This window comes from Armigeres subalbatus, chromosome 2 (assembly GCF_024139115.2).
Source record: "Armigeres subalbatus isolate Guangzhou_Male chromosome 2, GZ_Asu_2, whole genome shotgun sequence".
In the NCBI taxonomy this organism is placed as follows: Eukaryota; Metazoa; Arthropoda; class Insecta; order Diptera; family Culicidae; genus Armigeres; species Armigeres subalbatus.
Genome location: NC_085140.1, coordinates 165,455,852 through 165,479,872, shown reverse-complemented (window position 1 = coordinate 165,479,872; position 24,021 = coordinate 165,455,852). Strand labels below are relative to the sequence as shown.

General features: G+C 37.8%; 1 protein-coding gene across 1 annotated transcript; it reads right to left on the bottom strand.

Annotated features, from left to right (window-relative positions):
- Window positions 1–1,006: 1,006 nt before the first annotated feature.
- LOC134211128 (uncharacterized) lies at window positions 1,007–23,550 on the bottom strand. Its single transcript, XM_062687759.1, has 4 exons — window positions 23,395–23,550; window positions 22,095–23,329; window positions 2,106–2,284; window positions 1,007–2,042 (listed from the first exon to the last, which is right to left on the bottom strand). Coding segments are annotated over exons 1-4 (2,169 nt in total). The 5' UTR covers window positions 23,397–23,550; the 3' UTR covers window positions 1,007–1,289.
- Window positions 23,551–24,021: the final 471 nt, after the last annotated feature.

Genomic DNA, 24,021 nt, shown 5'->3' with positions numbered 1-24,021 from the left:
AAATGGCTGAAATGTGCCATAGTTCAGAACCGATCCACAAATAATCATCAATGATGTTTAACCTACAACCAAAAACTAGATATTCAAAGGCTTGTTGAAATAAAACGCCGAATACTATCTTTGTGGACCTTTGACAACACTCCACAGCATCGGCATCATCCCCAAACAAGATTCTGTAGGGAATGTTTTAAAAACATTTTGTGAACTTTCATTTGATGATGTGCTTTTAAAGTCATTGGTCGATACTAGTCATGTAGAGAGAATGACAGTAAATTAAAGCATCATATAATCTACCTCATGTACGTAGGTGGCGAAGGTCTTAATAAATCGTTTTCTCGATACTCCATAACATAGTCGGACACAAGAAGAGGATAATGTTTTTGTCAATGGAAATGTTTCAGTTTTACATTCGCTCCTTCTGATGTTTATAAAACAATTTTATCAGGAAATATTCTGGTTGATCTTTGAGAATTTTGACCAGAAATTAGTTCGTTTTTCTGTTTTCTCTGCGAGTAGTAGGTAGGCAAGAAAAAGACAAAACAAGTATTCGCGAGTATTTTGCATTGCCTACTTCTCGTTTTGTAAGCAAGGTTCACAGATTTCCACCACTGCTATGCAGGACAATGAGGGACAGCTAATATTTACCTATTCTCAAACCCAAACGACCGATTTCCAATTGGTCGGGGTTCTGCCAAACCGCACCAAGCGACTTTTTGACTGACTTGTAATACATATTTTGTTCGCACAAGAAACACGGGAATCATTTCATATCAACTCATACGTATAGGTATTTGATGTATGATATCCTCAGTTATGAGGTTGGGGGATATTCGATACGATTTGCGATCAATTAAATCCGCTAAACGAAAGTTTGGACAGAAAAATGGGTGATTTTTTGTTGGCGCTTGATGTGTTTTGGCAGAACCCCGACCAATTGTTAAACTTGGTTTTTGAGCAACGCAAAAATAAGGATTGTTCATCTAGTAATAAAATGACAAGCACTGAATTTAAGTTTCATGATTTATTATGTCAGTTTTCAGTAAAATAAAAATAAACATACAGCTTGATACACGATTTACCTTATTTGTAAAATATTTCCAAGTGTTGAACTCTGTTGAATGATTTGATTCACAATTAGATGATGTATATATTTATAAACTTAAAAACTAAGTGCCTAAATTGAGTTGTCTTGCGTGATTGTGGCATTATGATTAAAAGATTGATACTGATGTCAGTACAACAACTTATTTCTCTACTGTTTAGTTATTCCAACTAAGAAGAATGTGCTTTTACATGCCACTACCAACTGCTGATGGAACGCTAGGACGAGATCCATAAGGACGGGACTGGCTCGACGAATATTGATTGTTGCTGCTCTGGTAGCTAGACGTGGTACTAGCGCCACTCATAGATCCAAATGAACTGCCAATAGTGCTGGCAAGTGGTGGTCGCTGTCTTTCTTCAGGGCGCCGTGATGGAGGTGGGGCAGTAAAACCTCCTGTAGATGGCGCTGAGAACGATGGTGGTGGTTTGCTGAAATTCGGCAATGATACAGTACTTGCTTCACTGAATCCACCACCACTTGATCCATTCTGCTGATTTTGACGAGATCCAGATGATCGAGAATCGCTATTGTTGCCATACCCTCCAGATCTGTCGGAATTCGAGCCAAAACCAGATCCACCCTTTTGACCATCACGGGAGCCATATCCTCCGCGATCATTGGAGTTGTTATAACCGTTCGATTTGAAGCCACCATCTCGGTCCTTGTTTCCACCGAATCCGCCGCCTCGTTGACCATCGCGATCTCCTCCGAAGCCATTTCTGGAACCGAAATCATTACGGTTTCCACTTCCATAATCATCACGACGACCGAACTTTGGACCGCGATCGTCTCCATTGCCACTACGATAATCGTCACCGCGGCGGCCTTTACCGTCATTTCTCATCTGGCGTCCACCACCGCCGCCAAAACGTCCACGGTTACCGCCACGGTTGCGACCACCACTTCGGGCATATTGCTCCAATTCCGGATTAACATACTGCAAAAAATCGAATATTTAGAAATAATAATTCTTATCGACATAGGTATGGAAATAGTTTACCTGATTTGCTTCCCTTAAAACTGCGACTAAATCTCCGGCCTTGGAAGCGTTGCCGGGTGTGAAGAACGTGTACGATGTGCCTTTGTTGGTGGAACGACCAGTGCGCCCAATGCGATGAATATAATCCTCCGTGTTGTTCGGGAAATCAAAATTGATGACGTACTTAACATCGTCGACATCTGATGGCGATGAAAAATATTTTAATTAGTATCAAATTTGTTTGCATGCAATTCTATTGAAAGCGAAAACAGATAGGATAACAAGTACCTACCACTAGAGTTAACGAACTAAAATGAAAATAATTTCGATCAGGATCGTCACATGTGTGATTTTCCTTTCTACAGTTTGAAAATAAGTTAAAACTAATCCGCTTCAGTCAGTCTCAGCAGCAAGCAAATTGGAACAGATTAGAGGCCTACATTTCCACGACAGATGTTTCCCGCAGGTGATACTTGTTCTGTTAGGTAACTTTATGATATCGAGGCGAAGTTTAGCTTTTATCCTACTTTGGCATTATTTCGTATGCGATCTAGACTTACGCTCTAATAAGTTTAAGAAAACATTTTGTTATTCAATGATCGTGTAGATCTCTTTCAAATAAATTTTTATAGTGTTGTACTAAGCGATATAAATACATCAGTTGAGAAAATCATAATAACTATAACTAATTTTTCCACTGTATTAGATGTTTGACAATGGGACACAGAATTATCTAAACATTTTTCGTTCTAAAATTATGTACATTGACTTATGTGAAGGGTATCTATTAACGGAAATAAGTTGCCTTATGAATCGAGAATGAAAAAACAATCTAGTTTAATAAAATGTATAAAAGTATGCATATACTATTTGCTTTATTTAAATTTAGTCAGCTGTAAAGATATCCAGTTTAGAAAGAGCGTAATGTTGTTCATCATTTGCAGGGAATAATGACAAGGATACGAAAATTTTGTCCGCGACATAAAAGAAGACAATTTTCTTCTTTTTCATAACATTGTAAATTAACGTCCAAGTCGGGTGGTTTAATCCCCGGAAATAGGCAATTACCTTTGATTGAACTGAACTTGAGTTGCGTGCTCTTGCCTACGCAATGCGGTCGGGTCTGAGCTTGACGACCGACTGGCAAATAGCTTACACAACCTCACTTGATCAGTACCGTTGCTGATGAAGAATGTGTATAGCCGCCAGACATTCTAAATACTCACGCTCCTCTAATGTGGACGTGTACAATACACATGTGGAAGTATTGGCTTGAGAAATGGATTGCGAGTGATTTGACTATGCGTCCAATTTGGGAATCTCGAGCTCGTTCAGTAGCCGCTAGGTTGCGAAGGCCGACGGAGGTCCTTCGTAGCTTAGTTGGTTGAAGCACCAGTCTAGCGTACTGTAGGGTCACGGGTTCGAGTCCCATCGAAGGGAAAGTGGTTACCTCCAATACATTTTCCAAATCAATATCTTCCACATAATGTACATATTCACATATGAGTTTTCATAACATTGTAAATTAACGTCCAAGTCGGGTGGTTTAATCCCCGGAAATAGGCAATTACCTTTGATTGAACAATTTTCTTGCTAACTTTTCATTCCGCTATTTTGCATTATCTCTACAGCAAATTTCGGTTCTATGTTATCGTAGTTTCTGCTTTCATGGAAATATTTGAGAATCTAACTCTGATTTCAAAAATAGCGTCTTATTCTCGGAAATATCAGAGCATGCAAGGCAAACGATTCTTGTCTCATTGTGTTCAGGTTCTGATAAAGGCTTGTTATAAGGTGCGTTCGTCAGTAACAAACTCTGTTGATGACAAAGGGTATGACGAATTTCGCGCCAGCTCGACCAGCGGTTGGCAGCACCATCTCAGAATCGAATAAAACTTGGTGGGCATAAAGATATGGTATTTCTAAGCCACTTTACACTTAGTTTTTTTCAAAAATTGTCAAGAGTAACATTTGATGAGGGCCTATTTTTTTCCTTTGATTTTTTTTTTAAATCGATGTTACTCTAAAATGACAAGACTTACAAAAAAGTGTTGTATGACCAGAAGCCTTTTGGAAAAATATCTAAAAAATAAAAAACCGATTTCTACACTGAAAAAAAATAGTATTAGGAATTAAAATCGAAATTACAAAAAAAAAACTCATCTCAGAAATCGATGAAATTTTTCTGCAGATAGGTATTTCAATTATACAACTTTTTCGGGAATAATGTTCCTGTGACATATTTGAGGAAAAAAGTTTTTCTAACAAAAACTTTTTTCATGTCCATAATGAGAGAAAACATATTAGCGTGTTTTATGCCTAAGACGATCCCCACCGATGTGTATCCAAATGAGTGTCTAGTATAGGAACGAAATGCGTTCATATTTTATTTATGCACTTGTTCTCGCACCGGTTGTTTCTATCAAGGTTGTTGAAGTGCAACCATGCTTCGCACCGGTGGTGAATATCCGGTTGCTATTGAGGCAAACACGGAAATAAATAAAATCAGGAAAAAAATATTATTTACTTTCAAATCTTTCAGAACGCGCTCCAACTTTTGTAATATAAATATGTGCGTAATGCACTTTGTGATTATCAGATTAGCTAGACACACATCTGCTAGGTGGCGCTAGCTTATATGCAATAATTTAGTGAGGTGGATATCTCGAGATCTTTAAGACTTAGAAAGATTTTGTCTTCTACAAAGTTGTTCGGGTAGCCATAACATTAATGATAGAGACTAGTTTAGTTTGGAATTCATACGCATAGCGGCGCTAGTGTATGAGATATAACCTGTTAGGTTAAATATTTCTAAATCCGTTAGAGTTAGAAAGTGGCCATCTTCTACAAAGTTATCCGAATTATCTGTTAGGTTGGTTATTATGTAAGATTTAAAAGGGTAGTCAAAACCAGAAGTTTAGTTTGAAACCGCAATACTCATTGGCGCTCGAGTTGAGTAGAATCGAGTCAAGTACGAGACACTGAAGATGGTCTTACCACAGACAAACAGACGTAACAGCTTGAATAATTTTCTAAAAAATCCATCGCTCAACTCCTCTACCACCATCTTGCGAGCATGTTGCACGAAACAATGTTTCGTATGACATTGTCACCAGAAGGCGCTAGAGTGAAATGTCAAACTCGAAGGATTACGATGCTAGCGCCTCTAGTTGTGAAACGTGTAATCAATCAAATTCAAACTGGCCGTTAAAGTCATGGTCGATGATATTTTCTCAAGTGTTACGTCTGTTTGTCTGTGGTCTTACTGTAGTATCTGTCAAAGGTACAACCAAGTGGTGGAATTAAATGGTATTGTACGAACTCGTCTTATGGCAAGTTACAAGATATTTAACCTATCAGTTTATTTCTCATACACTAGCGCCGCTAAGCGATTGTGTTTAAAACTAAACTTGCTTGCATCATGACGGTTTTCACCACCCGAACAACTTTGTGGAATACGACAATATCCTAAAAATTTCAGTTTTCGAAATATCTAACCTGCTAGTTATTTCTTTTACACTAGCGCCACCAAGCGGTTATATCTTAATCTAAACCTGCGTTGATCATAATGGTTTTGACAAAAGATATTTTAGTTACCAGACAAAGATTGTCGCTGTCGTCGCTGTCCGGAACATCTTTTGCTGGTGAGGATAGGGGAGCTAAATGTCAAAGAAGGAAAATCCATACGATTTGTCAGCTTGGCACCCAACATGTTCCGGACAGCAGAACAAAGGGAACCGAAGCGACAATCTTTATCTAGCAACTAAAATATCTCTTGTTTTGACCACCCGAACAACTTTGTAGAAGGCGGCAATATTGTAAAAATTACATATTTTGAGATACCTGACGTTTCAGGTTATTTCCAATACACTAGCGCCGCCAAGCGGTTGTATTATTAACTAAACTTGCTTGCGTCATGATGGTTTTAATCATCCGAACAATTGTGTAGAAGACGGCAATATTCTTAAGATTTCAACTATCGAAATATCTAACCTTTTAGGTTATTTCCAATTCACTAGCGCCGCCAAGCGGTTGTATTTCAAATTAAACTTGTTTTCGTCATGATGGTTTTGACCACTCGAACAACTTTGTAGAAGACGCCAATATTCTAAAAATTCCAGAGTTCGAGATATCTAACCTATCAGGTTATTTCATATGCACTAGCGCCGCCAATCAGTTGAAATCCAAACTAAACTGACCTCCATCACAATGGTTTTGATGATGAGTACCCGAACAATTTTTCAGCAGACGGCAGATTTTTTATTTATGGGTTACTTCATATTTCCGTGTGATGGTTTGGCAACGGTTGGAGCGGGTCGCCAAATTTGCCAACTCGCTATTCACCGAAGGTTGCGTTTACATTTCCCAAACCCGTGTACCAACGACCGGTGCGAGTTCGCGTCATGATAGAGGTTGCTATTTTGGCTTTATTTACGCACTGGTGGGGATCGTCTAAAGCGCCAAATATAGGTTCAGCAGCCTATCATTAACCAACGACACATTTTGGACGTATACAAATTTGTTTAGGAAGCAATTTAGCATAATCTGTGGATTAATGTGGACCAACATTTGAAAAGGGCGTATATTTTCCTAGATTTCTTATATCAATGTTACACACAAATGACCAGATCTACAAAATTGTGATGTTTGATGGACTATTGTGAATTTGTCTAAACTGTAAAATCTGAAACATAAAAGAGTGTTTCGTTCACTGAGAAAATAAATCAATGAATGTAAAGATTAAAATTGGTATAGCTTTTTCGCATTTTTATAATACAAACTTTTTCCCCTTTTTTATTTTTTTCTTCAATTTTATTTCTACTTGAATGCTCATTCATTTGTTAATTTACACGAACAATTTGAAAACTTTTGGGTCTTCATCTGAGTAGGAATATTTTTTAGCCAGGATTTTATTATGAGCGATTGGTATAAAAGAATGAAACTTTTGTGTGCCAGTTATAGTTTTAGCTTTTTTTAAAGTTCATCAAACTCTTCAGCCATTGTTGAGTATTGCTCATACGATAAATAACAGAAATGTAATTTAGTGATATTTTTGTCTGGTTGTGTGACTGCCCATTCGTACAACTCCCGAAGAGTCTTAATAGTATTTCCATAACCTTTGGCAAGAAAATATATTTTAGTTACTAGATAAAGATTGTCGCTTCGGTTCCCTTTGTTTTGCTATCCGGAACATGTTGGGTATCAAGCTGTCAAATCGTATGGATTTTCCTTTGACATTTAGCTCCCCTATCGTCCCCGGCAAAAGATGTTCCGGACAGCGACGAAGCGACAAACTTTATCTTGTAACTAAAACATCTTTTTTGGCAAGACTTGCTCGTTTTGCCATTCGTTTGAGAGTGCCACCAATAGCATCGCAAGGGCCTTTTCCGTGCGATGTTGCAAAAAAGTATCATTCTGCTTCTAAGCTATGAAGAATTTGGCTAACACTCCTTGAAAGGTAGACCCAGATCGGAGAAGGAGAATGCGTTGTAATCATGGTTGTTAATAACGTTAATTAACGAAAAACGTCAATCAACGGTAACGACGCTCTCCGTTAGTTCAACGTTAACGGCTGCGTTATTTTTCACGTTAATGAATTGTCGAAATCTGTTTTTTTAACTGCAACTTTTGCAGATTTTGTTTTTTATTGGCAAAGGCTTTTGTTTATCAATATAGGGTATAATGACCAATAGCGGTCCCCTAACCAACAGTGGACCCTCCATCCACATTTGCATTATTACAGCATAATATAAACATTTTTGCTTGAAATTCCATCGGCAGAGCATACCTTACACTTGATGATTTCTCGTTTAACTTTTCAAAAGGACCTAAGTAACATTTTTTTCATGAATTAATTTGAGTAATACAATCGAAAGCTTTCATGTTTTTCTGTTGATTGTGGTATTCAAATTAATTTAAGAAAAAAATGTTACTTAGGTCCTTTTGAAAAGTTAAGCGAGATTTAATTACATGCATTAGAATGGAAAGTAAAAATAGATTCATGAAAAAAATACGAAAGTGTCCATTATAGGAACATTTTGAGGGGTCTATAATAGGGAAGAATAACATCCCGAAATGGAACATGAAAATCAAATAAATGAAGTGTCGGTTACAGGGAAGCAATTGGTGGTCTACTATAAGGCAAATTCAGTCTAACTTTGAAATGTTAAATTCGTCGAATATCGTCGTGTATTTGACTGTTTTATGTGTGTATCGCACAACTTAGATGTCACGCGAGATTACAATGTTGAAAATTTCTACTTCTTATGACAGGAAGAGCAAAATTCCGCTACTAGGGGGTCCACTGTTCGGCATTTTACCCTATGTAAATTTGAGATCACATAAATAAAATTTGATTTCCAATAATAGAACACTTTGTCAAAGCCATTATTATTCAGTTATTTTCGTTAGTCAGATGACGGTAATATGACACAAGATAACGATGTATTGTATAAAGCCGGATCTTGTATGTAATGAAAGATGTAACCATCAAATTGTATTCATGACAACGAAATGCCCAGTGAAAGATTATTTTTGATATTTTTATACCGTGATGTGCCCTAATTTCGCGCGCGCCCTAACTTCGCGCATTATAAAATCATTTATTTTTTTCAATTTTTAGGTGCCAGTCAAAATTGAAAAATCTGGAGGATTATAAAATATCATTGTTGTTGAATGTTTTTCACGAAAAAATTTGAAGACCAACTTGGTTTAGTACACCGAATAAAATTATTTCAATTTGGTCTTCCAATCGACCGCCATATTTGCTTGTGGTTAGCACAGAGACGAAGAACATGACTCAAGTAAACAAATGATTTTACTGTATAAAACTGGCCTTTTTTTAAGAAATATTTGTATCCATTAGGCTCTGTTGGATATGTTTACTCGTCATTACTATTGAAAAATGTGAAATTTTATGTATTTTGTGTTTATTAAGACTTTTGCTTTGTGCGCGAAATTAGGTATATGAGAGTAATTATGGTGCCTAATTTCGTTTATTGTTGTTGCGTAGTTTCATTTGCAACATTCTAATGAAACAAAAGCAAAACAATACTCAGGACAGCTTTACACTGAAGAAGAGTTCATTCCCATACGCTTTTTATCTAATTTTCAGGCGGATAACCACCGACATCGACTAATGTTGACTTGAAAAATCTTATTGATCAGTGCCTGCAATAGCTATCAAATCCGATGTATAAAATGATGCTAAAATGTGCTATGTTTAAAATGATGCTAAACTTAAGATAAAACTACAGCAGCTTTTTCAATAATGTATATAATATTGAAGATGTTTTGTATAAAACACATATTTGAAGATGTCTCATGTAAGAGATAGCGGAATTTAAGACTTTCTTTCATGACGTCCCGGAAAACTGTTTTTACACCAGCTAAACATTGCTCATACAATGCCTTTTTTCTTAAAATATGGTTTATATTTCAGAAGAAAAGGATATTTTAGGAATTATGACTTGTGTCAACTAAAATGCATGAAGTAAAATCTAAGCAAAGCTCCAGGATCGAAATATAGGCACATACCATTTCGACTAAAGAATGGGTCACTGACGGCTGTCCGATACCGTTATCTGCATATTTTGAACAATGGATGCATGCTTCTATTGGTTAATTGATTATATTTCATCAAACCAATAACGATATTCAATTCCAAACATGAGCGAAGTTAGGAACATTTTTACGCAAAATTAGGAACTATCCTATTTTCTTGCGCGAAATAAGGAGCATACAACGGTCTTGGATTCATACTCCATTTTTTTTAAATAGCAGCAAAATTTGCAAGTAACATTTTTTTGAGAACCTAGAATCCTTCTACTACGTGATGCAGTAGCAAATGTTTCCAAATGGCCATTACATGTTTTTTAATGAGCCTTTTTACTTTGTCAGATCTTAAGTGCGCGAAATTAGGGTACTTCACGGTAAATGCCCAGTTAAGATTATATAGATTAGATAACGAACAACGATTAAAGAGAGGCAAAAACTGTTCCGAATCATAACAAGCCATGATAACATTTATCAAACTTGTATACAACAGAGTCTATTATATATATAGAGTTACGCAAAGAGTGAAGCCAAATCTACCTATTGAACTGTCAAACCGTCTACCTATCGAGCAAAGTAAACAAATGCTTGTTGGTAAGGCGAAAGTATTGTTATCGCCTAATGATTATTATGGCGAATTAAAACGCATGAATTGAAATGTATTAGATTTGTTCTAGAAACAGCTTCAAAAAACTTCAATAGGGGCAGTAGGGGCAATATGAACATACGGGGCAATATGAGCCACCCTCATTTTGAGCTTATTGACAAGTTTTATCATGTAAAAGTTATATGATCTTTAAGAGGATGCTCCACATATGCATCAACGTGAAAACCGCATTAAAATTCAATTCAAACATGAAAATATACTTGAAAATGTAAATTTTCACTGCATAGGCAAAATTATTATAAGATTTCAAGTTTATAAATAAGGTTTTGACACAAAACTGATTAAAATACAGGTCAAAAATACACCACAATCAAAAGATATATTAAAATTGAATATTGTGCACACATGTTTATATTGATACAAATCTGAATTTATCATAAAACTTTTTTTTCCCAAAACCAGTCTCTATGGGGCAATATGGGCATACCTGCATAGAACAAGATATCTGGCCTTAAAATGCGAATAAGTTCAAATTTCAGTATTCAAATACAAGAATATTATCATGTATGTAAGATTTATTACGATAAAAATACAACAGCGCATTACTGCGATAGAAACAGAAAAAATGACCATTGACCAATTGAAATGTGGTTGTTCAAACGGTGAAGAGTGGCAAATCAGTTCAGTCCGCTGTTGTGCATTTTTTTCATTTTATTTGATATGGAATACTCTCAACTGTTGTAGGAATATCATATTCTTCTTTATTACGATACTTTTTTCGCCTAAATAAAGGTTTTGGAAGGGTGGCCCATACTGCCCCAAATGGTGGGTCATATTGCCCCGTATAGTCGGGAACACACATTGAAATCAATACATTTTCAAAAGTGCATTCCAACAATTTCCAAACGCATTTTTCGTCATTCATCGACGAAATATGAAAGGTAACATTCTCTAGTATAAGTCAACTACATTTGAACGATGCTTTTTGAGCTTTTCAGCGCTTTTCGGAACGATTTCCTTAGGTGGCCCATATTGCCCCGATCACCCCTACACCCCCAATAAAGTAGCAACAAGAAACTCACGTGTTTGCACTCTGTGGGTGACTTTGTTATTGAGTTAAAAAGCTTTAGCAATGAACACTCCCGTGAAGTCACTTTAAGGGTTGAACAAAAATGAAAGTTGCAAACAGAATAACAAGAAGATCGTTCAGAATAAGTGTAAGAGGATCCTCTTTGCGCAACTCTATATAATAGACTCTGGTATACAAGTGCGAGAAAAACAGAATCGGATAGGCAGCCCCCACCGAAAAATGATGATTTTCGCTTTGACTTCGCTCCTTTCGTGTTGGTTACTGCACAGCTGTGTAGAACAAGTTGAAATGCATCATCAGAGCAAGTGCTCCCCACATTTGGAGCTTTCTAAAAGAAATTTATCATGGGGTATACCATCCCGAATCAGTTCTCTATCATGACAGCTTGCGAAAAAAGTTTCTCGCGGTATGCTACATATCGTATGTGTATACAGAGATGATAAGTGAGACTTGCTCTTTCTCTTTAGGATTCAATCCCTGTGAAATCCATTTACCTAAATTGCAATGTTAATATTTTCTTGCATGATTGTTTTAAATATCCTCCTTACTGAGCAGGATAACCGTACAATTCGTAGTTGCTACTCCGTGATTGACTAGAACTTGCGAAATTGCACAGGGAACCAATTGAATGGAGCTTGGGTTTAGCTATCATTCTCAATGTGCAAATTTCGGAAATTCAATGCATTTTACTAAGTCAATTACGGCGCCGGCCACGTCCTTACGGTTATCAAGGCAGGGCTGGTAGCGACCGAAGCCACTGAAAATAGTGACTTTAGTGACCAAAGCTGACGAAAAAAGGGACCAAATAGTGACTTTCAGTTGCAAAAAAGTGACCAAATAGTGACTTCCAATTTCAGTTGTAAGTTCGATGAGACGAAATCAAGCGTTTTTGGGTCGAAGGAGAATAATTTTCCCATAATTTGTGGCGGAAAACATCTTTCACTCACAACTTTTATCTCTTAGAACAAACTCAGAAGAGAAACGACCAAGTAAAATTGTATTCCCCTTTCTTTTAACCCCACGGAAATTTTACTCAATATCAGTATATCAGTCAGAAGCAGGACTACTCAAAACTACGCTGCTGGAAGTGAGCGAAATATGGCTATCACTAATAACACCTGTTTTTCTTTCCCAAAAATGATTTCTCGGCGAAAATCCGCCTGAATGAGCATTCTCTTCTCTTGAAAATGAGTGAAAATTACGATCATTGGATTAGCTGAACACCTACTTTAGAAAGATGCAGAGAATTCTACGATTTGTCACTGGTGCCACGGAAGTTTTTGGAATTTTTAGTGCGACAGGAACAACAGTACGGATCGTTTTGGTAGAAAACGAAACAAGAATTACGAAGATTCATGTACAATGAGCCTGGGATAGAACGCTTGACCTTCTGCTTGTAACGAGGACCATGCTCTCTGAACTTTTAAATAGTTTTCCTACAAAATACACAGATTTTCTGACTTGCTGCGGATTCATGAACGATTTTTGCTATGGAATTCGACAGCGCATGCAGTCTTCAAAATTGGGGAGACTTGATCTCCTTTCTATGATATCTACTCAATAAATATTTTTTTAAGAGCAAACCCTTCATTACATCTGTCAGGGTGGCCACTGAACCGGGAAAACCGGGAATTTGTTGACGCTGAAAATTTTAAAGTTTTGTTTCGACAGACTTAAGAAAAACTATCTAACTGAATTCTTGTCTATTTCTTAAGACCGTGGCAAGATCTATAATGACAGTGGATACACCCAATATTTTTTCTACACGGTTGGTATTTGTAAATATTCCGGTTGATCTGATTTTTTACAGCTTTTTAAATACCCTTTAAATTTTCTTTGATTTTTTGTGATTTTTTTCATGGGGTTAACTCATAGTTTCATTAACGCTAAAGGTTCTAATCGACTAAAACCCACCCGGAACTGGTGTATGTTTATCTCTGCAACTCCATCTACGATTTGTGCAAGAGCATGCTTTGCAATGCTTTGCTATGCTATTTCTTGAATCAATCTTTCTGGATAATTATTATAATATTATATTATTATTTGCATTTTGTTTGAATCCTAGGGTCGAATTATTTTTGTAATTGAATAAATGCACCTTTCATGCTTGCCTTTTTTGTTTTTCTTTAAATGTTGTTATTTTTCTGGAGAAAGCTACATTTTATTTTTGTTTCTGGAAAAATACTTTGCTTGGTAAATTTCGATTTTTTGATCACAGTTCTATCAACAATGTATTCGTTTGTTTTTCAAATGAAATATTACATTGAAAAATAATTGATGCTTCTCCCAAAAAATCACGTAGAATGTTAAGGTTCTATTGGCAGATCTTTGTCTTGGTTAACGGGTTGCCAATGTGCTAAAAGAGATAGAATGGATGCAGAAATGCTCTTAATTAATTTACCATTTAACAGTTACTATTAGAATGGTCAAGTTGAACGGTAAAGATGTAAACAATCTGGAATTGAACCCATGGCTTTCTGCGTATTGAGCCTTGTGCCTTGTGAACGTCAAGCCTGCCTCTATAAAAAGTGTCACAGCGGAAAATGCTTATTGAGTGCTTTATTAACACATTACCGTGGTCTTTATTAGTCGTACGGTAAAATTCGAGGCTACAAAGCCAGACCATTTGAAGGTGGCTGCCCAAGTAACCATGAAGCTATATATGCTTGCAAATAATACAGCCATTAAAGTTGACTTAAAGTGGAAAAAGGCCCTTTTACGACCGAAATAATGCCTTATTACTTTGACATGTTGAAATAAAACATATGTAATGCATCGCTGCATTCGTAACGCTGAACTAGTGTATCGTTGCTTGACAGGCGATGAATAAATGCATCTTTACATCGGTAAAACTGATCTAATGCAATTAGCATTTAATATGCTGATCTGCGATTGATTACATGCATTAATTAATGCTTGGTGGTTACTTGGGTGGGTTCGATTCCGGGTGCCAGACTTGGAAATTTTCGAGTTGGAACTTGTTTTCGATTACTCTGGGCAAACAGTATCATCGTGTTAGTCTAATAATGTCCCAGTGGGGAATGTAAAAATGCTAATAAAAAGAAGTGGATAAACTCATTAGTAATATGACGGGAAATGTCATATCGATGTCATGGGACTAATTTGTTAATAACTTTTTTCACAAGTAATTAACAATCGTATGTTTTATATGAATATAAAGCCTTCAAAGGATACTAAAACTTTTTTAACAGGTCATTGCTCTAAAACTGAAATTGGCGCCGTGAGAGCCGAATTAGTGTCAAATGACATTAATGTCATGACATTCCGTGACATTTTTTTAAATTCGTTATCGTGCCTCATACTGTGTATTTAGAAGAATGACCTGTTTGGCAAACTTGTAGGATCCTTTGAGCATTACATGTTCATAAAAAAAATCCGAATTGTACATAACTTTTAAAAAAAGTTATTAGCAAATTAGTAATAGCAACCCCATGACATTTTTTTGACATTTCCCATCACTGCTCATTACCATATTGTTTTTCTTCTTTGATTTATTTGAGATGTATTGGAATATATTCCAATTCCATATATTTTGATAATAAATTTAAATTACATGATCAGAAATAGGACGTAAAACAAGCATGGTTGTTCCACAGATAGATTTTTCAAATGAATGCAAAACCCTATTCCTCCGATCATTTCTTTTCTTGATACACTACAGCCGGGAAAATTTTAAAATTTGAACCGTGAAAACCGGGAAAAAACCGGGAATTCGAAAATGGAAATTGAGTGGCCACCCTGATCTGTCCAATTAAAAAAATGAGAACAAATTATATTTTCTTGAATTTTTTAGACAAATTTTTATATAGATGACTAATGAGGGATTAAGTCTCCTCAAATTGAGGCAACAATTCAAAATCCAAAAATCCTGAATTTGTGATGGTATGTTGGCATTTTTATCAATGAAGATCAATCAGCATATTTAGGGATTTGTGTTGTGAAATCATTTTGAAATGCATTTGGTCATTATTGGGAGAAGTTGTTCAAATTTTGCGTGGCCACTAAAAACATTTTTAGGAGCACAGTAAATAAGGTTGTTAATCAAAAAAATAACTCGCCACATAACGATCATTTGTCTAGAGGATCTATTATAAAAATACGGTATAACAATACTACTTTAGGTCTTGGTAAAACAGGGGAGAAGCATGTCTACCAAGGGGTCAAGTCTCCCCACCTTCCCCTACTGTATAAAGATTGAGTTTAAAAAAAATTGAAATCGACAGGTCACCTGATTACATGATTGTATACCAATTTATAAATTGTGACGTAAAAAATCCCTCTGTTTTGGCTTTTCTGGTCATAGAATTTATAAAGCGGAGTGATTCTACAACATCCGACGTTTCGACTCTTGGTGACCAGAAAAGCCAAAACAGAGGGATTTTTTGTTATCTACCCTGGTCGTTCCCAATATAAATTGTGACGTAAAACACCTTCAATTAGCTACTGGTGAAATGCCAATAAGAGCAGCGAGTTAAATGGCTGGCGAAGTTTCTGAGCGATCATTTTTCCAAGATCCGTAATTTCATTTCTGCCATGAACAAAGCATCATCCGATGGATACATAAAGCTTAATAAAATAATCTTGGTCAATAGTTTCAAAATAGTTGAAAATAGTGACTTTTTGCGAGAAAAAGTGACTTTAGTGACTTGAGGTCGAAAAAAGAGACTTTTTAGTGACTAGGCCGAAAAAAGTGACCAAGTCACTAAAAAGTGACCCGCTACCAGGCCTGTCAAGGGAAGGAAGGATTATTAGTTCAACTCTCGTTGCTACTAGAGACCGAGTATACCTCTGCATCTCCACGATAGTCTTAGGATAGGATATTGTGTTAGTATGAAGGGATATATTATCTGGATTCACTTTGGTAAGTGATGCGATCTATGGGATAGGAATATATGAATGAGAATTATAAGTACTAGAGTAATGAGAAAGTATTAAAGTGAAATCTAATGGGATTCATTTTTTTACAATTAGGATTTGAATGCTAATGGATTCTAATACCACGCACACGTCTACCACACCATCGCTACCCGCACATTAACCTCACACATTCTTACTTGTATGAGGCCTGCACGAGTATAGCGACCGTATATAGCATTCGTATGCGAGTACAAATGAATACCAATCTATTTTTACATTTTATTTACTGCTACTAAGTAACAGGCAACTTTTTATAACAATTCTATATTTAGAATCATACTTGCTAGCAATGAAAATTTAATTTGCAAAGAGATTGAGTTATATGATTAACGAAATTATCTAATAGGAAATTGGAAAGGGCCAAGGATCAAACCCTTAATCTCCTGCTTATGAGGAGCAGTGAGACAAGTCGAGTCAAGTACAAGACACTGAAGACGACCACACAGTTGTGGTCGAAATACGTATCTGCAAAGATAACGAAAATTAACTGGTGGAATTAAATGGACAGTACTTAATTCGTCTTAGATGGTTTAATACATTCCACTAAAAGCTTAATATATTTTTCCAAATTATCCCTTTTCTTTAAATTTAGGAGGTTTTGATTCTTTCTTCTTTATTTTCTGCCGAGTTTTCAAGGGTGCCCACAACAAAATTAAAATGTCCAAAAATGTTAAATTTACGAAATAGACAATCAAATTTTACAAATCGTCGAAATGAATATAAGTTCTTCGCTAATAGTAGGGTTATTTGTCCAGCTTTCCATTGGTATACAAATGTCGGCATAAGGTCAGCTACGGCCAAAGTTATAGACCAAAGACAAAAGGGTGCCCACAACCGAACCTCCTCCCCTATACTGCCGTGAATCGCATATCTGTCCCATCTTTGCTGGGTTTCCTATTCATATGGGACAAATATGCGGTTCACGGCAATATAGTGTATAACCAAATCGATGTCTGATTTTACCGATATAAAATGCTGAAAAGTGAAAAATATCTCGACCGGAATAAGGGTACATCTAAATATACTCGTTCCTTATTCCGCTCTTAGGGTTTGGATGATGGATTTCGAAAATTCCGATCGAGAGAATACAACCTATGAGCAAGAAAAGGTACAACGTACATGAAGCCATATAAATGGTGAACTTTAGAAATTCTATCCCGCAAGCAGCCAAACCGAAAGAAATTCCGTTTACGACTCCATACGAAAAGGTTATGGGAACGGTTTGCAACTCATGCGGGGAAAATACAGTTTTTTCAGTTGATGGTTAATGACGAGTTATCAAGTGATTGCTGGACAATGTTTAGAAAGAGTTTCCGAAGAACACGGACAGTTTCAAGCACAATCGATTTAATTTTTGCGTTCTTGTTTTTAAAGCTTTATCCGGAAATTTCTTGGCGAATTTAAAGTCCACTATAAAAACAGTGCCGTCTCTGAGCAACAAAAGATTATGTTTTACTAAACTAAGGAAGTAACATTAATTATATTTTGAATTTGGAAGAAAATAACATTTTAAGCTTTTGATTTGCAATAATAAAGAATGAAAAGATAAATTTGTGAGAAAAATGATGCCTGGTTAACATCGAATGAACGGAATTAGGAACAATGCCATTTCAGATTATTGGAATTAGGGAGTACGGAGACCAGCTTAGGGCTGAAAGTCTCCTTCATAAAGATACAAAAAAAGGGACCACAGAATTGGTCAATTTTACTCTACTGTGGGAACCTAAGTCTATGAATGCAACCCAACATATTTTATTTGAATTGTATATAGAAAATGACACAATGTAGCGAAATTGCAGCTTCAAAATATTAAACGGCTATTTTTTATAGTTTTTCTATATAGCGTGAACGGAATAAGGGGACAACACGGTATTCCAGCGATAATACGTCGATTTGTAGAGATATTTACCACAGCTTCTTTAAAAAGGTGTATCAAACATATTTCAGCTTCATTACGCTAGATTCATGCACTTCTTCAACTATTAAAAGCAATAAACCAATCGTACGAACATTTTCTCATATAATAATCAAAAGATACAATGGATCGTATGTTTCATTAGATAAACTTTTAACTTCATTTCATGTGAATAATTTCAAGTCAAATTACTTGACAAATACCTTCATCATAATTTAGATCTATTATTGTTTGCAAAAAGTATTTTGATCGGTAATATGATACCGAAAAAACATTTTTTCAACTCAGGAAGTTGAAACACGTGAGAGTTTTGAGAGGATTCACAACAGCTGATCGATATAGAGAAAAGTGTAATCAAACACTTGTACCAATAATGAAACTTCAATGTATGCAGCGTTGAAAACAAGCATCCAATAATTATATTTATGAATAGTGACAAAATACCTAGCAAGACATTACCTAGAATAATTTTTATTATCGCCACACGAAAGTTCTATGAGAAATGGAACCCTTCACGTAAGGGCCACAGCCCGATGTGTGTAAGGGCGTATACGGAAACTTTCTTACGAACGAGCATGAGGGGATCAAAAGGTGGCGGCAGCCCTACGAAGAGCACCTTAATGGCGATGTGGCAGACAACGGTGGCGGCATGGTAATGAACCTAGGAACACGCGCGCAGGACATACGACTTCCGGCTCAGAATCTCCAAGAAATCTAGAAGATCGGCCGGCTGAAAAACAACAAAGCCCCTGGAGTTGACCAACTACCAGGAGAGCTGTTTAAACACGGTGGTGTGACACTGGCTAGAGAGCTGCACTGGGTCATTACTAAGATTTGGGAGGAGGAAGTTTTGCCGCAGGAGTGGATGGAAGGTGTCGTGTGTCCCATCTACAAAAAGGGCGATAATCTGGATTGTAGCAACTACCGCCCAATCATATTGCTGAACGCCGCCTACAAGGTACTCTCCCAAATTGTATGCCGCCGACTAACACCAATCGCAAGAGAGTTCGTGGCAGGATTTATGGGTGAACGCTTATTAAACCGGTAGTTCTCTACGGACACGACACCTGGACGATACTCGTGGAGGACCAACGCGCACTGGGAGTTTTCGAAAGGAAAGTGCTGCGTACCATCTATGGTGGAGTGCAGATAGCAGACGGCACGTGAAGGAGGCAAATGAACCACGAGTTGCATCAGCTGTTGGGAGATCCATCCATCCATCGTTCACACCGTGAAAATCGGAAGACTGCAGTGGGCCGGGCACGTAGCCAGAATGTCGGTGAAATCCGTAGAAAATGGTTCTCGAAAACGATCCAACGGGAATAAGAAGGCGAGGTGCACAACGAGCAAGGTGGATCGATCAAGTGGAGGACGATTTGCGGACCCTCCGCAGACTGCGTGGTTGGCTTCTGTGCACTGCACAGATAATAGATAAAAGTTTTGATTTTGATATATACTGCAGTTGTAACCATGGCATTTGTGTTGCTCCCGCAGTGCGATACTCTTAAAGATTTTTTTTTTCCAAAACGTATACAATGCTTTAGGTATATTGTGGCGTTAAATTGTTGATTCAGTGTTATCTGTTTAAACGGGTGCTTAATAAATTAAATGAAAGGATGGTGTCGGAGCTGCACTCATCAAGATGGAAAAGCTGTTCACTTGTCTGCACAGACTGATGGTTATAACCTGGGAAGCCTAACAGTTTTCAGTGAAAGGAACGGGTCATATATGCCCAATCTACAATAAAGACGACAAGCTGAAGTGTGAGAACTTTTGAGCGATCACCATCACCAGATAATGGAAGGCGATTGTCACCAATAGTGAATTACTTCGTGGGATGTTATCCAGATAATCCCATTGGCAATGCCGAACTAGATCGAAGATTAAGCTAAATAATATGCACTTCATTTTCCTAAAAATTGGAAAAAAAATAGACGGTCGCTATTCTACAATGTTTGATTTATAATAATCTTTTTATATTCCGATTTTTGAGTGCCAATTCAGCAAAAAATCAAATTAATCTTTACTTTGAAACTGCTTTTCCATCCAACAATTTGGTCAATATGTAATATCCTCAACAAAAACAAGTATCAAATTTCTATATTCCGGTTTCGATTATACGATTATCTGCCAACATCAATAATTCAACGTCACCTTTGCAACGAGTGAAATCTGTTCCAGACAGTATCGAGTTAGTACGCAGTCATTTGAAAACACACACATTATTAGCCGTTCAAAGTATAAGATATTCCAACCAGAGTTACAAATCTAGTTAGTGATACTCGAGACTAATCACGGAAGATTCTACAAAGTGCAGCTAAAAAAGGTACATGTCAGTTATCCTCCTGAACTCACTGTAAATATGACAAAGCGTAGAATAAAACCAAACTTACCTGCATGTGCGCCTCTGATGATGCTATTTCCCGAGGCACGCTGGTACACTACGCTTAACTACTGACATGCAATGCCTTTCTTAGTGCACTTAAACGGAAGGGAACGGGACCGCATATCATTGGGCCAATTGCGAACGATACGAGCCCAATGTACGATCAAACCAATCTGTTTGAGCGAGTTTGTGTGTTTGATAGTACTAACTGTGCAACAGGAGGAACAACACTCGCTAACGCAAGTGACGTTGGCGTAGTTCTAGGCGGGGTTGCGCAGGTAATGTCCAGTATTCATCTCAGGGGTCGTTCACATCCATTTGGGTCACATCCAAACAGAACGAGTTTCAAATCCTCTGTTGGTATCAGTTCGATTTGCAACTGAGACCATGTTTCATGTGTCCTTCAAGCTACGGTGCAACCGGAGGCTTTAAATTCCATAGAGAGCAATAATCGTTCAGTCCTGTGAAAACGAGAAGCAGTTCAGTTAGGTAGCTCCCTTAACAGAACTGATGGCTAGAAAGATAATTTGCTCGCAGAAATTTTGCGTAGTAAAGTCCGGATGGGTTGATTGCCAGCCATTCGGACAGCGGACCGTGAGGTGTGGTAGGAATTGAATACTGATACAAACTGCCGCAAGCCTAGAAGCGTTAGAACAATGATCGGATATGTCGTGGAGTCGTATCGTCTGTTGTGGCGATACTGATAGGCCCTTTTCTGTTACTCTTCACTGAATTACTGAAACGCGCGTCTCCGCATGATGTGACGACTGACCACGGCGTGTTAAGTTCAACCGATTTTCAGAGCGCTCGCAGCCAAATTGAGGTGAAATTCAATGTTCGCGGGTGTGCTGAGGAACTTTTCCAATCCTTCATACAGCTTTAGAATGACGAGGGCATGCTGCATGTTATCGACCTTTCGAAGTGACTTTTTCTATCGCCAAGATACGTTGTCGCCTCGCAGTGTTCATTCAGCACTACCACGGATAATAACTGCGAGGTTTCTAAGTATATCATAAGGCTAACACGATAATACTTTGATAGCCAGCAAAATTGAAAAAAAATCAAAACTGAACCCAGTTACTTTCAGCAAGGTATTGCTTTGGAGCTGCGAATGAATCTAACAGCATGGCTAAGGAAGGCCACAAAGATTTTTCCACAGATAGAAATAGCTTATTTCAAGTGGCAGAAAATCATTAATAAATTATTTAATATTTTTTATTGAAATAAAAGGTAATCATTATTATATGACAAATGCCATTATTATACAATATCAAATATATTGAAATAGAAATTGTTTTTTTCAATATATTGTCCGAATAGAATAAAACCGGATTTCAACCAAAATTTCAAAATTGTCCCATCATCATACGGTGGTAAGGAACCATCCCAGAATCGTTTAAAATCATAAAGTTATCCTTCGTCATCTGCCGCCGTGGCTTTCGGCCACACATTGAATTTCGCCGTACCTCTCGGTTAACGATCAGCTCTCGAACGATAAAAACAGATCTGTCAAATCTCACCTAAACCCCGAGAAGCTACATCGGTAGCGACCAAAATACCGCTGCGCAACCGTCGGAACGTATTTAGTACGTAATCTCGATCCTTTTGCGTTTTATCACCGTGGATTCCATCGCATCTCCATCCGTTGCGCTTGATAACGTTTGAAATTTGATCGACTTTGCGTTTGGTTTCGACGAAAATAATCGTCTTACTGTCCCCTTGCTGAGACAGTTCGTTCAACAATTTGAAGAGACGACTTTCCTTCTCGTACTCTTCGCAGCATTCGATGACCTGCATAATGTTCTCATTGGCCGCTAAATTGAGCGACCCGATGTTGATTTGAATGTACTCCCGCAGAAACTCTTCAGCCAGCTTACGAATTTCTTTCGGCCAGGTAGCCGACCACATAAGAACCTGTCTGTCCGGTCGAATTTGAGAAATGATTTTTCTAATTTGTGGCTCGAAGCCCATGTCAAGCATCCGATCCGCCTCATCAAGTACCAAGTATGTGGTACGTCTCAGATTGGTAGTTCCGCTTTCGAGGAAATCTATCAACCGTCCAGGGGTTGCGATAACGATCTCCACCCCACGTCTCAAATCATCTGCTTGAGGATGCTTGGAAGCACCCCCGAAAATACAAGTGTTCATAATGCTCATACGACGACCAAAATCATTACAAACTTGCTGGATCTGCTGGGCCAATTCACGAGTGGGGGCCAGTACGAGTGCAATGGGCCCATCGCCGCGTAAGAGTCTCGGTTGGTTGCTGATATGGATCAACGCAGGCAAAATGTAGGCCAAGGTTTTGCCACTTCCTGTTTTTGCAATTCCTACCATATCGCGCCCGCTCATCGCAATCGACCAGCCAACGGCCTGGATGCTTGTCGGTTCCTGAAAACCTTGGCGACCCATCTCGTCCAAAAACACATTCGGAAAACCACCCTCGGCGAACTGCAGAATCGGAGCCGGAACATTCTTACCGATCATCGTAATCTCGTTCTTGTCCAAAAATTGGCACACATCAGACCTAGACCGCTCCAAAACGCTACTAGCGGGTTGAAAAAAATCCTTCTTGAATGGTTCCAACTTCACCTGATCCCACCGTATGGCTCGCAGATTTTCCCCATTGCGCTCCTGTTTGTCGAAGCGTTTTTCTACCCGTCCGCCATTACGGTCGTTTCGACGCATCAGATTTGATGAGCCTCCGCCACCGCGGCCTCCACGGTCGTCGTAGTCGCGTCCTCCACGGCGATTCCTGAGCAATTCCCATCGAAACAAATTAGTGCATTTTATTCCTCTATCTTACAGTGAAAAACTTACATAATTTTCGATTAATTTCTGGGCAGCAAAACAGCAAAAAATCGGAAAATTTACGGAGCTTTCACCAAACTGCACTGATACGAACTTTCCAAGATGGCGTAACTTTGTTTTATTTTTTTCTATTTTTTTCATCAACGTAGTCAACTTCAGCTTCGAATACACTGGATGCACTGAAAAAAAATCTTCTTACTTCGATTTGACTTCGATTTGGCACATGTGTGCACACTTTGTGGTATTGTCTATCCGGAACAAAGTTAGAACGCTTTTTATACCGAAGTTGGATTTTTCTCCAGAAACAGGCAACTTTCCCAACTTCGGAAATAGTGCGTTGGATTCACCTAAAGATGCGCTAAACAACGCATCAATTAGTTTGACAGATAAAACTTCGGAAGAAAGTTCGGTTCGGAAGTCCCGACTTCCGAATTCTAAGTTAGTGCTACGCCGACAATATAAGGTTTTACATCAAATGAACATAACCTCAAAAACTCAATCGAATGAACTCAATTTGACATTTATCGGTGGTAGGTTCATGTGGTTCATCCTATCTCCCGCAGCAAGCGGATGAACCTTTGTTTATATACAAACCACCGATACCTGTCAAATATGGAAGAAATTCATCAGAACGCA